This window comes from Stomoxys calcitrans, chromosome 2 (genome assembly GCF_963082655.1).
Source record: "Stomoxys calcitrans chromosome 2, idStoCalc2.1, whole genome shotgun sequence".
Lineage (NCBI taxonomy): Eukaryota > Metazoa > Arthropoda > Insecta > Diptera > Muscidae > Stomoxys > Stomoxys calcitrans.
The window spans coordinates 105,059,698-105,074,049 of NC_081553.1; the positions used below are offsets into that span (position 1 = coordinate 105,059,698).

At 41.5% G+C, this 14,352-nt stretch overlaps 1 protein-coding gene across 4 annotated transcripts in view; it reads left to right on the forward strand.

Moving 5' to 3' along the window:
- The window catches only part of LOC106086489 (homeotic protein proboscipedia), a 228,078-nt gene that overhangs the window by 12,429 nt on the left and 201,297 nt on the right, over nucleotides 1-14,352 (forward strand). For all 4 annotated transcript variants that reach the window (XM_013251181.2, XM_013251182.2, XM_013251179.2 and 1 more), the window contains one exon: nucleotides 5,194-6,050. In XM_013251181.2, the coding sequence (XP_013106635.2) occupies nucleotides 5,363-6,050 (688 nt within the window). In that variant the 5' untranslated portion in view covers nucleotides 5,194-5,362. The remainder of the gene's footprint in view (nucleotides 1-5,193; nucleotides 6,051-14,352) is intronic.

Here is a 14,352-nt window from a genome sequence, read left to right on the forward strand (position 1 = left end):
AGGGGCTCATTTGGCAGACATGAGCTAGCAATAACAGCTACATGTAATTTGTTTTATTGACAGCTCATTATATTGTTTACAAGTCACCAATATTTTTCTGAGTTTTTATAGAAAGAAAGTTATTCGTTATTATAGAAAGAAAGTTATTCGTTATGTAGTTGAAGTATAATAGTGTGATTGCGATATATTTGGCTGGAAAATCACAAACGGCTATTGTTGGCGAACTCAAACACCTCAAAGTGAACATAATGTTTATGTATCGCACAATAAATCATTATTATTATACTGATAACGTTGCCTACCCCATGGTGATGGAACAAAAAAAAAAAAACTGCAACAACAACTCAAATGTTTCGTCTTGTGAAGGCTCGAACTGAAGGAAATCTACGCCGTACACAAAAACAATAAACATTGGATTCAATCACGAATTTAATTGATCCAATAAATTTTTTTAATTGAAACTTTTTCAATCACGAAAATGACAATTAAAGTATTTGAAAAAGGTGATTAAAAATTTTTCCAATTAAATAAATTGCTCAATCAATGAAATGATTGAAAATGTTTGAAAATTTCAATAAATTTTTTAATGGATCCAATAAAAACAAGTAAAAACGTGTCGAACTTTGGATACCCACCAACAAGGATAAGCGTCCTATTTTATTATAACTCCACTAATATATCCATAGTTATATCTAAATAGGGGCTGGTCTCGATCATATTTTATTCAGGTCCCGGGAACTCATACACAAGTAACAGTTTCAGAGAAATCAAGCAAGAAATCCGCTTCTTATGGCATTAAGACCTTAATTAGAAGATTCGTCTACATGACAGCTATATCTTTATAGTCTAATCTGATTCATTTAAGCCTCTAGACATCCGACCGGGTTATAAATAAAGCTTTTATGGGTTTCAGACCCTTTATCGGCATATCGGTCATATAGACCGAGCTATATCTTAATAACGTCCGATCATTACAATATCTGGGCCAGATGGCGAGAGACGTAAGACAACTCACTGGTTCACATTTCAATAAAATCGGGTAATAATTAAATTTTATGGGCGTCAGACCCTTAATCGGCATACCGGTTTATATGAGAGCTATATCTAAATATAGTCTGATTTAAATCATATTCAGGTTCAAAGTTAGGAGGCTTAAAATAACTCACTGTTTCAAATTTCAGCGAAATCGGGTAATAAATGCACCTTTTATGGGTTCCAGACCCTTAATCGGCAGATCGGTCTATAAGGCAGCTATATCTAAATATAGTCCGATCTGAACCATATTTAAGTCGAATGTCGCGAGGCTTACATCAACCAACTGTTTAAAATTTCAGCGAAATCGGGTAATAAATTAAACTTTTATGGGCTTCAGACCCTTTATCGGCAGATCGGTCTATATGGCAGCTATATCCAAATACAGTCCGATCTAAATCATATGTGGGTCGTATGTCGAGAGGCTTACAAAACTTTGTTTTAAATTTCAGCAAAATCTGGTAATAAATGCAGCTTTTATGGGCCTTAAATCCTTAACCGTCAGATCGGTCTATATAGCAGTTATATTTAAATATAGTCCGCTCTAAACCGTATTGGGTAGGGTGTCGAGAGGCTTAAAAAATCTCACTGTTTCAAATTTCAGCGAAATCGGATAAAAAATAAAGCTTTTATGGGCTTCAGACCCATAATCGGGAGACAGGTCTATATGGCAGCTATATCCAAATATAGTTCTATCTAAATCATATTTGGGTCGGATGTCGGGAGTCATACAAAAACTCACTGTTACAAATTTTAGTGAAATCGGGTAATAAATGCAGCTTTTATGGGCCTTAGACCCTTAACCGGCAGATCGGTCTATATGGCAGCTACATCTGTATAGTCTGATCTGATTCATATTTGGGTCAGATGGCAGGAGGCCTAAAATTAATCACTGTTTTAAATTTCAGCAAATCGTATAAAAAAATAAAGCTTTTATGGGCTTCAGACCCTTTATCGGCAGATCGGTCTATGTAGCAGCTATATCCAAATATGATCCGATTTGGCCCGTTCGAGAACTTCACCTGCTTGCAGCAATAGAACGGATCTGTACCAAATTTCAGCTCAATATCTCAATTGTTAAGGGGTGTAGAGTGATTACATCTGACGGGCGGACAGATACATGGAAATAATTAAAGCGTCTTTGAAAAAAAGTTCAAATTCAATTAAAAAAATGATTGAAGCAATTAATTTTTTAATAAAAAAGAACCTAAATTTCCATCTCAATCGTAGTTGAACACAAATATGATTGCATTAAAAATAATTTTCTCACCGACAGTTTCAAAACAAAGAACAAAAATCCTATGGTGAAATCTAGATTATGAGAAGAGGCTATTTTCTGCAAGAAAGTAAGGAGTAGGTCTGTATAGCTCTTGGTATCATAACATGACACATAGGACTACAAGCTCACTTAAGCAAAATCGGTGCGGCAAGTGATAGCATGTGTAGCTTGTGGGGAATCCAATTAAAAAAAGGATTGATTCAATTTCAATTATTTTCAATTAAATTTTTAATTGAAACAAATTACGCGTTTTTTTTTCTGTGTACTACAACTCAAATGGCTCGAGATCTGAAAATATTCCAGGGATGGCTGCAAAAATTGCCCCGATATCAGCATACGCTACCACTTTTACACCTTTTTCTTCCGGAGGCAATGGCTGTTTGTGGCGATCTCTAAGGATCTTTGCCCTAACACCCATAAAAAAATTGCGGTGCCCTTGTGGTTTTCGTTTTGTTGAAGAGTTTTCTGTAGCCTCTCCTTAGACCAACCTCTTCTGGGGTCCACCATGGCGGTCGCTGTTTGCCCCTTGGCTTGACATGAGAACACTGACACAAGTGAGCCATTCATTGCTTTCGTGATCTGCTTCACAATTATGTCTATGTTCTCTGCAGTTTCCACTTCCTTTGCAAGAATACAGGCTCTGTGTCTTCCATTTTCCCTTCCCTTGAGTAGTTTAAATCAAGGATTTCTTAGTCCACGAATCATTCCTCCACACACCCATGTTTTTGTGGATTATAAATACATCAAACCTCCTCAGAAGCGGTCTTAGAATGGGGGAGATTTATCTGCAGAAACTGGACCATAGCCAGGATTTCCATCACTTTTGCGTTAGCCCCGTCTTCTATGTCCGCCAGGAGTTTTCTTTCGTACTTGTCATGATGAGTTTCCTAATGCATCCCCGAGGAGTCGAGAACACAGTGGAACCACTCTTTTTTAGAAAATTGGATATTTGTTGTGTGGACGATTCCTCCTTTTGAGTTCCGTCGTTCCGCGTTGGCGCACAACGCCTTTCCCTCCTGTTTTGATCGTGGCTGGGAGATTTTTAGTCTTCTGAAATCCGCCAGGCTGCAGAGATGTGGTCGATAGTTCCCCAGAAAAGTTTTCAGCAACAACTGCTGAGTAGTCTACTGATTCCTCAAGCCCATCATCTCTATAGACCTTCAATTTCAACTTGTTGAATCCGTAGGACATAATCCCTCCAGACTTGTGGAGGTACAAAATACAGTCAATCCCACTGCAATTGTTCCAGCGCTGCATAGCTGTTCTTCTCCCTTGCCTACAACTACTACCACCAAGCTGTCCTAAGCGACATTAGCGAAGGTTCTTGGGCCCACTATTGTTCGCCTTAGTTCTTTTGGGCATAGATGTCCTTCAGATGACTGCAGCTTTTTGGTTGAATGCGGTGCCGTTTCCGAATCTAGACGTGTGATCTTTAAGGTAGCCTGTGCTGCGAATCTCCGAGCTAAATTAAGCTAGCCTCTCTACCTATTGGTCAAAAGCTTCTGCTAACCAGCCGTCTGTCGCCTGTAGTGGAGTTTGGAGCAACCACTCCACCAGTCAAGGTCTCAGTAGCAGTAACATGCTACGGCCTGATACTACCGCCGCAGCTGTTTGGTCTTTGGAGTCTATTCTTTGCCTACTCTTGGGCTCTAGATTTGCAGCTCCAATGGCAACAGGCGCAGATCATCAACCGCCTAACGGATAACACTATCGTAACTATCCTTGAGTGACTTAAAATGAAAATGTTCATGAACAACATGGCACAGAGAGATCCTTTTTTGGACTTACCTTTGTTGTAGGCTTGCTGTTCTCGAGATAGCCAATCTCTGGTAAATTCGGATAAAAATATGTATCTTTTAACCTCTCTTGCGTTCTAAGCGTAAAGAGTGATGGATTAATTGGTCGAAAATGTGAAGGGTGTGAAGTTAAAAAGGGTTTAGCCGAGACATGAACCATGAATGGGTAAAATGTAAAAAAAAAATTAAAAATAATATTGAGATATGTTTTTTGGGCGGATTTTGGAAAATTTGATATCCAAAGAAAGCGTAAAGCAAGAAGAATACATAACAGTTGGTCTTACTTCTAAAGGTTCAGCTGCAAGTTGATATAAAATTTTGGCAAACATTTGAAAGACGTTTTTCGGGCATTTATGGAAAATTTTAAAACAGAAAAGTGGCTTTCAAAAGAAATCCATAAGGGATCGGAGATTTTCTTTGCAAATGGAAAAGGAAAGAAAATCTCCGATCATTGAGCTCGTCTCGAAAGAGAAACAAACAAAAAGATTGTAACATACAAAAAACTTGAAAACGAAAAAATTCGGCAGAGCCCGGCCGGAATTCGAACCTGTGCGCACGGAGCAATAGCGAGAGCCTTTGCCATTCGAAGCTATCAAAACAATTTCCAACAAATGCATAGAATTATATGTATGCCATTGGAGTAGTGTAATTGTGTAGACAAAAAACACATGCATTGGGAAAATTACAGCTAATAGTCAGGGTTGTCGAGCGTGGTTAATGTGGTATTTATATCATAGAGAAGTTTTCGCAATGAATTCGGTATAACTACAACGTACCAACGAACGGCCCTTGAAGCCTTCACATCTAATATGGCTGATTAGTAATTGTAACCAAATTACGAAACGCGTCCCATAGTGGTTGGGTGTGTGTTGCGATCTCTGGCTTTCCTTTTCCATTTGCAATGAAAAACCTCTGCTCATTGAGCTCGAAAGGCAAACAAACAAGAACTAATTTGCTTTGGTCTGAAATATATGTAAATCGTATACATATAGTGGTTAACATGCATTTATATAAAAATCCATGATAATTTTAAAATTTTCTTTGATAAACATTATTTTTCAAACTTTTGTAACTCATATCTTACAGGTGGACGAAATTCATTCATAAACCATGTTACCACAATGGCCCACATACCAATGCAAACAGTTCAAATGAATGCTTTTGAAAAGCAGACAATGTGAAGGAATTAGTGAAAAAAAACAAAAACAGCAGCTCATCATCTTAGACTTTCTAGTTGCAATTCGCTGCGAGTCATATGTGTGCCTACCTAAATAGAAAACTCGCCGCCGCAGAGAAATACTCGTATTCGCAAAGATTTGCTGGTGATAGATACAGAGAAAAACACAAAGTGGAAGAACACGTAACCCACTTTTACAAAATGCAAGAAGTTTGCACCACACTCGAAAGCCAAATGGGCGCACAGATCAAATCCGAATCACCGCTAAATGCCATGCAAGTGCAGACTGGTCAGACCATAGTGCCCGGAGCAACACCACAGGTGCAACAACAGCAACAGCATCAACAAAATCATGCAGCGGCGGCTGCTGCTGCTGCTGCCATGATTGCCAATAAAATGGGACCAAACTGTGATAAGAGAGTAGGGCCAGCGGGTGGCCTGGTGGCCCATGTCGGAGTGGGTGGCAATGCTGAACAGCAGCCCTATTGGATGACAGCCTCCGAGGGGGGTTTCATTAACTCTCAACCTTCAATGGCCGAATTCCTCAATCACCTAAGCCCCGAGAGTCCGAAAATGCTAGTCGGTGGTGGCGGCGGCGGCGGTGCTGGAGGTATGGGCAGTGGCGGCGTAACACCAGTTGGCGTCGGCGGATATCCGGTGGGTGTTGGTGTGCCACAGACACCAGATGGCATGGATTCGGTGCCCGAATATCCCTGGATGAAGGAGAAGAAAACGTCACGTAAAAACAGTAATAACAGCAATCAAGGTAAGTGCAGAAGAAGACCAATAACCTTTAACATGAATGTAACTTAAATTTAGAAAAAAACCCAAAAAATTACACATAGAGGGAGACAGAGAGGGAGACTCTGAAAAGAAGCAGCACACAAGAGTAACAATTAAGTTGTTCACAGACTTCCATTTAATCATGTGTAATAGTTACTCAAGTGTGTGTGTGTGTTTTCTAGGTATGCTTCAAGTTGAAAAGTTGTCAGAATAGCCGAAACGAAATGAAAGCAAACCCGTCTAAAATGCGAAACTGTCATTAATCACAAAAATCAGTGCAATTTGCCCTTAAAACTCTAAACTCAGAAACACCAGAAAAGAAGACGAAAACAAGAAACGCCGAACTCTTCCCTTCCAAGTGTAGCAGCAAACTAAAAAAAAAAAAATCAGACGGCGCCGGATCTTTTCTGGATTTTTTTTTTGTTTTATTAACTGGTTTTTTGTTTTCTTGTTTCTTATTCTTAGCCCTTAGTTTTTCTTTTGGTTTTAGTTGTTAAGGTTGTTTTTGGTTCAGGCCCAATTTTTGATTAAATGTGTCTGCATCCGCACTTTTGGTGCAGTTGCTCTAGTTTTTTTTGTAATGCTATTCGGCTTTAAGGTGTATGATGTATACACTGAGAGAATGTTCGATGTTGATTGTTTAAGAGGAAATTTCATTGAAAATTTGTCTTAAAGAAAATTTCAATGAAATTTTGTTTTACACTCAGAGAAAAGTTGATACCAAACGTGCTCAATTCAGTACCATACGGTATTTATAGCAAAGCAACACCGTATGGTAACAAAGTAATACCGCGTGTATGGGTGAAACATGAAATGATTAGTACCATTTGGTACAAGACTTATTACCAAACTTATCTTGATTTCAATACCAAACAGGTATCGGTTTAATACCAAATATTAAATATTCTTCCCCCTAATGAACGAAAGTAAAAAACCATTGAAAAAAATATATGTCGGGACTATATCCAAATCCCCAACGACCTACATCAATAAGAAATATTGAAAATTTCAAGTAGCTAGCTTCAATCCTTCCGACCGCTATCGTTATTTCCATAGGTGGACGGACTGACATGGCTCATAAAGGTGTTACAAACGGAATGACTAGGTTACTAAACCCCCATTCTATGGGGGAGGGTATAAAAAAAACCATCAACCCAACATATATGCCGTTCGGGACAAAATAGTACCGCAATAAAAGGTCTGTGGTAATAGAGTACAAATTTTCCCTATCATTTTGCGATCTTTGGGTTGATCCATATGTGCTTCTTTGGGTTGATCCACATGGCGTAACTTTGTGTTGTATCCAATGTGGTAGCTTTGTGATATTATTTTGAAGGTTAGGTTAGGTTAAGTGGGTTGCCCACTTTAGGTGAGTTCACTTGGAGCCCAGTTTGGCTCATTGTGATACCGTAGAAAGAAAGAGAAAACAGGAGAAGGAAGATATGAGACCTTGGACCATATCTCGAAGTTTTACACGAAGAAAAGAAACAGTAAGAATTGGGAACCAGAGCGAAGGTAAAAGTGCATATCCCTCACGCAAGCACGTCTGTACCTCCGCCGGATTTTTTTACACCCTCCGTCGGAACCATCCCATTTCGTTCATAAATCTTAGGAGACCTCCAGAGGTACGTTCGCAAGATCACCCAGATCGCAGAAGAACCGCCTTCCCAAAAAGGAGAACTTGCGTCTCTGCAGACCCGGATATGAGCGGAGCAAGTGCTCGACCGTCTCCTCGGATATGAGCAGAGCAAGTGCTCGATAGTCTCCTTCACACCAAGACATCTCTTGCAGAAGTCATTGTGCGGTATTCCCATGCGCTCCATCATGCGAACTATGGCACAGTGCCCGGTTATGAACCCTGTCAATGTGTGGCCTCTTATCGAACGCCAGTAACTCCTTCGTCCTGCTCCTGTCGATGACAGGCCAGAGCGCCTTAGCGGTCCGGCAACCATCCTCTGAGTGCCATCTCGCCACCGACTGCGCTCTGGACATGTAGGTAAGACCGTTGACTGGTTCACCCCACGCAGACGAACCTCTCCTTGCGCATTTGTCCGCCCCTTTATTCACCGGAATACTACATGTCCGGAAACCAATATCAGCGTCACATCGTGAACTCGGAGCCAATCCAAGGACTCTAAGCAATTAGCCACATACCTTGACCTCACCGTCCTCGAACCCATGGCCTGCAGCGTCGCCATACTGTCCACATAAATCCTGAGTTTTGAGGGCGGTAGATCCCACGGTGCCATTGGAGACCACCGTAGCGCAGAGGTTAGCATGTCCGCCTATGACGCTGAACGCCCGGGTTCGAATCCTGGCGAGACCATTAGAAAAAATTTTCAGCGGTGGTTTTCCCCTCCTAATGCTGGCAACATTTGTGGAGTACTTTGCCATGTAAAAATTCTCTCCAAAGAGGTGTCGCACTGCGGCACGCCGTTCGAACTCGGCTTTAAAAAGTAGGCTCCTTATCATTGAGCTTAAACTTGAAACGGATTGCACTCATTGATATGTGAGAAGTTTGCCCGTGTTTCTTAGTGGAATGTTCATGGGCAAAATTTGCATTTGCAGATTCCATGCCAGAATTTCTCTAGTGGCTACTGTGATGGCACAAAGCTTTGCCTGAAATACCGTATAGTCGTCCGGTAGTTTTAGAGACATACTGATATTAAGTGCGTCGGGGTATACCCCCAATACAATCCCTGACTCCATCTTGGAGCCACCAGTGAAGACCGAAGCCTCATCCTCCTCAAACACAGCATTCGCCCTCAATTCATCCCCCCTGGAAAACGAATCTTGAATGTCCTAATCCCAATCGGTATCGGTGCCAGATAGTCGGAGATCCTCCTCAGTGTACCTTCCGCATCAATAGCATCCAGGATGTATGTGGCCACACCTTCAACATGCCGATTTCCCTCATTCTAAGCGCGACTTTAGCGGCGCACTTCCGAATATATGCCCCAATGGGCTGCAAAGCCAGCATCTGCTCCAGACTTGCCTGCGGTGTGAATCTCAGTGCTCCTGTCACTCGAACGCAGACCAATCTCTGGACCTTTTCGAACTCACTCGTACGAATCCCTTGATCCATGGCCCTCCACAATACCAATCCCCCCATTGGTATTGTACTGGTCTTACAATGGCCGTAAAAACATTTTTTTTTTGGCCCATGAAAATTTCATTAAGAAACAGGGGAAAATTTTTCACTTAATAATCAGTGCTATCCGACTTTAGCGGCGCAGTTCCGAATATAGGCTGCAAAGCCAGCATCGGCTCCAGTACAGTCCCTGACTCCATCTTAGAGCCACCAGTGAAGACCGAAGTCTCATCCTCCGCAAACACAGCATTCGCCCTCAATTCATCCCCCCTGGAAAACGAATCTTGGATGTCCTAATCCCAATCGGTACCGGTGTCAAATAGTCGGAGATCCTCCTCAGTGTACCCTCCGCATCAAGGCCACACCTTCAACATGCCGAGTTCCCTCATCCTAAGCGCGACTTTAGCGGCGTAGTTCCGAATATGTGCTATAAAGCCAGCATCTGCTCCAGACTTGCCTGCGGTGTGAATCTCAGTGCTCCTGTGACTCGAACGCAGACTCCCTCGCACGAATCCCTTGATCCATAGCCCTCCACGATACCAGTCCCCCATAGGTCAGTACTGGTCTTAAAATGACCGTACAAAAAAATTATTTTTTGCCCATGAACATTCCATTAAGGAACAGGGGAACATTTTTCACTTATCTATGAGTGCTATCCGATTCAAGTTTATTCGAAGACTAGGACAAGGTAATTCCCCTCCTTCGACGGCTGGGGGTGATTCCGTCCAAGAAAGGAAGTTTAGACTCCGGTATCTTGTATCTGCAAGTGAAGAGCACCAGCACCGTCTTTCTGCGTTGGTCTTCAACCCAACCTCCTCGGTGACCTACCATGACCTCGCTAATCGTCGACAGAAACTTGCCTCGAACCAACAACACGATGTCGTCCGCATAAGCGATTATCTTCGTGTCATCTTCTGCAAAATCCAATAGGATTTTATTCATCACGAGGTTCCACGGAATCAGTGAGAACCACCCTGGTCGTTCCTCCTGTCTGTCTCCGCCTTCTGACCACACAATCTCCCACGTTCGCATTAATAATCCTGGCACAAAGCATATTATTAGTACACTTGGTGATAATAGGGTGGATTCCCGTACGGTCAAGTGCGACCACTCTTGATCCTATCTCCACATTATTAAAGGTCCCCTCAATATCCAAGAAAGCATACGCTATCTACCGGAGGGACGTCTCCACCTCTCGCACTACATCGGGAAGGGTCGTCTCCAGTGACCTGCCTTTGAGGTATGCGTGTTGTAACCCATTGCAGTTTTCTGGCTTAATTCACTCTCTCACCTTTAGGTCTATCAGTGATTCCAGTCTTGAGGAGGAGACTATTGAGTCTCCAGGGTCGCCGGCTCTCCTTTTTGGGGAAGCAATTCTTCTGCGATCTGGGTGGTTTTGTAAACGTACTTTAAGTAACAACGATGACCGATTAATGAGCCTTCAATCCTTTGTTGTGCTGTGTTTAATTTTTTCCGCCTTGGGGATAAAGACCACCCTGACCTCCTTCCATGCCCTTGGTATGACTATGCCGGGCTCGTTCGGAAATTTCGTTCTAGACTGGGCAGGGTGATTCCAAATGACTCCTGCAGCATTGCTGGAATAATACCGTCAGGTTCGGCCGATTTAAATGACCGGAAAGTATGGACTTCACCGACATAGCTAGAGGGGGCAGTTGATCCGTCTCCTCCACCGAAATAATTTTTTCTGAAGCTAAATTTAGGTTAGGTTGAAAAGAGGGTGCAGATATTAATCCGCTCCAAGCCACTATGGACATACATTTAAGCCAGTAATCGGCTTGTTGTGCGCTCTAAATACACAAAAAGTAACCTCGTAAAAGAAAATCTAAGATAGGAATTTCGTGCTACTTACAAAATCCTTAATTGTTCTCCATGCCACTCCCCTAAGTTGGTTCATGTCTGGTATAGTGCCCCCACCTAAGTGCCGGTATCTGTTAGACGCGAAAACCGGGCAATGACATGGAAATGCTCCAACGTCTCATCATCTTCCCCGCATGCCCTACACATGTGCTATCGCTTGCCGGACCGATTTTACGCTCGTAGTCCTATGTGTCCCGTTATGATACCATAAGCTATACTGACATCCTTCTTATTTCCTTTATGTAATAGCCTCATCTTATCTCAATCTGGCTCCCCCCATAGGATTTTCGCCATCTTTCTGTACAAATTTAGAATTTTAACAAAATTTTTGAATAAACAAAGTTTTGGAAAAATGTCCTTTTTAAAGTAAAGTTTTGAAAACATTTTCTAAAAAAAACAAAATAACTCATCAAATTGTTAATGTCTCAGTATTTTCATCAAACAGTAGCCCTGTAACACCAATCACGCCACACCGTGTTTGGTCACAACAAAACAACTACAAATTGAAATGTACTCCAACGAAATGGTGAAGTTTTGTCAACAACATTTTGGTCATTTGATAGTTCTCCAACTGGGCTAAACAGCTGGAAATCATAGAAGCTGCGCTAGGGGGTATGCATTTGTTGCACAGCCTGGTGCAGATGAAAAACAGTGACTGCAACGACGGTGGCAATGAAGTCGATAATGATGATGATGATGTTGATGATTAATTATGCGGATGCTAGAGATGAGAATTCCAGTTAATCCCACCAACACATTTGATCACATGAACATTTAAATTTTGAAGAAAAAAAAAATTGTTGTTTAGGGGTTTAACCAACAAATTAACTTCGACATGCTTGCATCAAACTGATGTTGATGATTTTTCTCTATTTGGTCGTCCATTAAAAAAAAAAAAACCGACAAAACTGAGAAAGCGGCCTTTAAGCTACAGAGATCACAATATTTCAAAGTGAATGAAGACCAAACGATCAACTGTCGGTCGCCCTGAATATAGAGATATTGTTTTCTTTGTGTGACTGGGAAATGATATCTTCGACGATACTTAGGCACTGAACAGTAAGGAGTGAAGAGTGTATCAAAATCATTCGGAGACATACGATGGACAGACACACATGTTGCAGTCTGTTCAACGTATGCACCATACCCACTGCATCTGATGTCCATATTTGATGGTTGATGATGGGTCTCTCCTCATGAAAATGATTACAAATGATCGTAAATAACAGATCTTTACCGCTGCATCACATTTCAACAGAGATGAAGAGGGATACGCAAAGCCATGGGTGTTATCTGGCCACTTGCAGTGCAGCGGATATTTGCACCGAACTGATCGTACATTTGTCGTTCGATTGAAGGTTGTTGGGCTGTGCTCCTTTTAATTCTCACTGCATTGATTCGCCTCTTTGGCTGTCTCTATCAAAAGATACCGATTTCAGGCACTATGGCAATGCCATCATAGAGTTGTTTTTTTATACCCTCCACCATAGGATGGGGGGTGTACTAATTGCGTCATTCCGTTTGTAACACCTTGAAATATGCGTCTAAGACCCCATACAGTATATATATTCATAATCGTTATGTCATTTTAAGTCGATCTAGCAATGTTCGTCCGTTCGTCCGTCAGTCCGTTCGTCTGTACGTCCGTCCGTCCGTCCAACTGTCCGTCTGTCTGTCTGTCGATTGTAAATGGGCTAAATCGGTCCATGTTTGGATATAGCTGCCATATACACCGATCTTGGGTCTTGACTTCTTGAGCCACTAGAGGACGCAATTCTTATCCGAATTGGCTGAAATTTTGTACAAGGTGTTTTGTTACGATTTCCCACATTTGTGCTAAGTATGGTTTAAATCGGTGGATAACCTGATATACCTGACATAAAACCCGATCTGGGGTCTTGACTTCTTGAGCCTCTAGACTGTCATATAAACTGATCTTGAATTTTGACATCTTGAGCCACCAGAGGGCGCAATTCTTATCCGATATTGCAGAAATTTTGCGCGAGGTGTTTTGTTATCATTTCCAACAATTGTGCTAGGTATGGTTCAAATGAGTCTATAACCTGATATAGCTGTCATATAACCCGATCTGGGGTCTTGACTTCTTGAGCCTCTAGAGGGCGCAATTCCTATCTGATTTGGCTGAAATTTTGCACGACGTGTTTTGCTATGACTTCCAACAACTGTGCTCAGTATGGTTTAAATCGGTCCAAAATCTGATATAGCTGCCATATAAACCGATCTTGAATCTTGACTTCTTGAACCACTAGAGGGCGCAATTTTTATCCGATTTTGCTGAATTTCGCACGAGGTGTTTTGTTATTATTTCCATCATTTGTGCTAAGTATAGTCTGGGGTCTTGACTTCTTGAGCCACTAGACGACGCAATTCCTATCTGATTTGGCTGAAATTTTTCACGAGGTGTTTTGTTATGATTTTCAACATTTGTGCTAAGCATGGTTTAAATCGGTTTATAATCTCATAAAGCTGTCGTATAAACCGATCTGGGGTCTTGACTTCTTAAACCTCTAGAGGGCGCAATTCCTATCTGATTTGAATAAAATTTTACACTATGTGTTTTGCTATGACTTCCAACAACTGTGCTAAGTATGGGTCAAATCGGTCCATAATCTGATATAGCTGCCATATAAACCGATCTTGACATATTGAGCCACCAGAGGGCGCAATTCTTATCCGATTTTGCTAAAATTTTGCACGACGTGTTTTGCTATGACTTCCAACAACTGTGCTAAGTATGGTTCAAATCGGTCCATAATCTGATATAGCTGCCATATAAGCCGATCTTGAATCTTGACTTCTTGAACCATTAGAGGGCGCAATTCTTATCCGATTTTGCTGAATTTCGCACAAGGTGTTTTGTTATGATGGTATGGTCTAAACATTTGTGCTAAATATGGTCTAAATCGGTCCTTAACCTCATATAGCTTTTGTATAAACCGATCTGGTGTCCGGACTTCTTGAGCCTCTAGAGGGCGCAATTATTATTCGATTTGGCAGAAATTTCGCATGGCGTGTTTCGTTATGACTTTCAACTACTGCACTTAGTTAGTATGGTTCAAATCGGTCCATAACCTGATATAGCTGCCATATAAACCATCCTGCGATCATAGATTCTTGAGCCTTTAGAGGGCGCAATAATTATCCAATTTGGTTGAAATTTTGTACATCGGCTTCTCCTATGACCTTCAACATACGTGTCAAATATTGTCTGAATGGGTCTATAGCCTGATAGAGCTCCCATATAAACCGATCTCTTTATTTGACTTCTTGAGCCCCTAAAGGGCGCAATTATTAT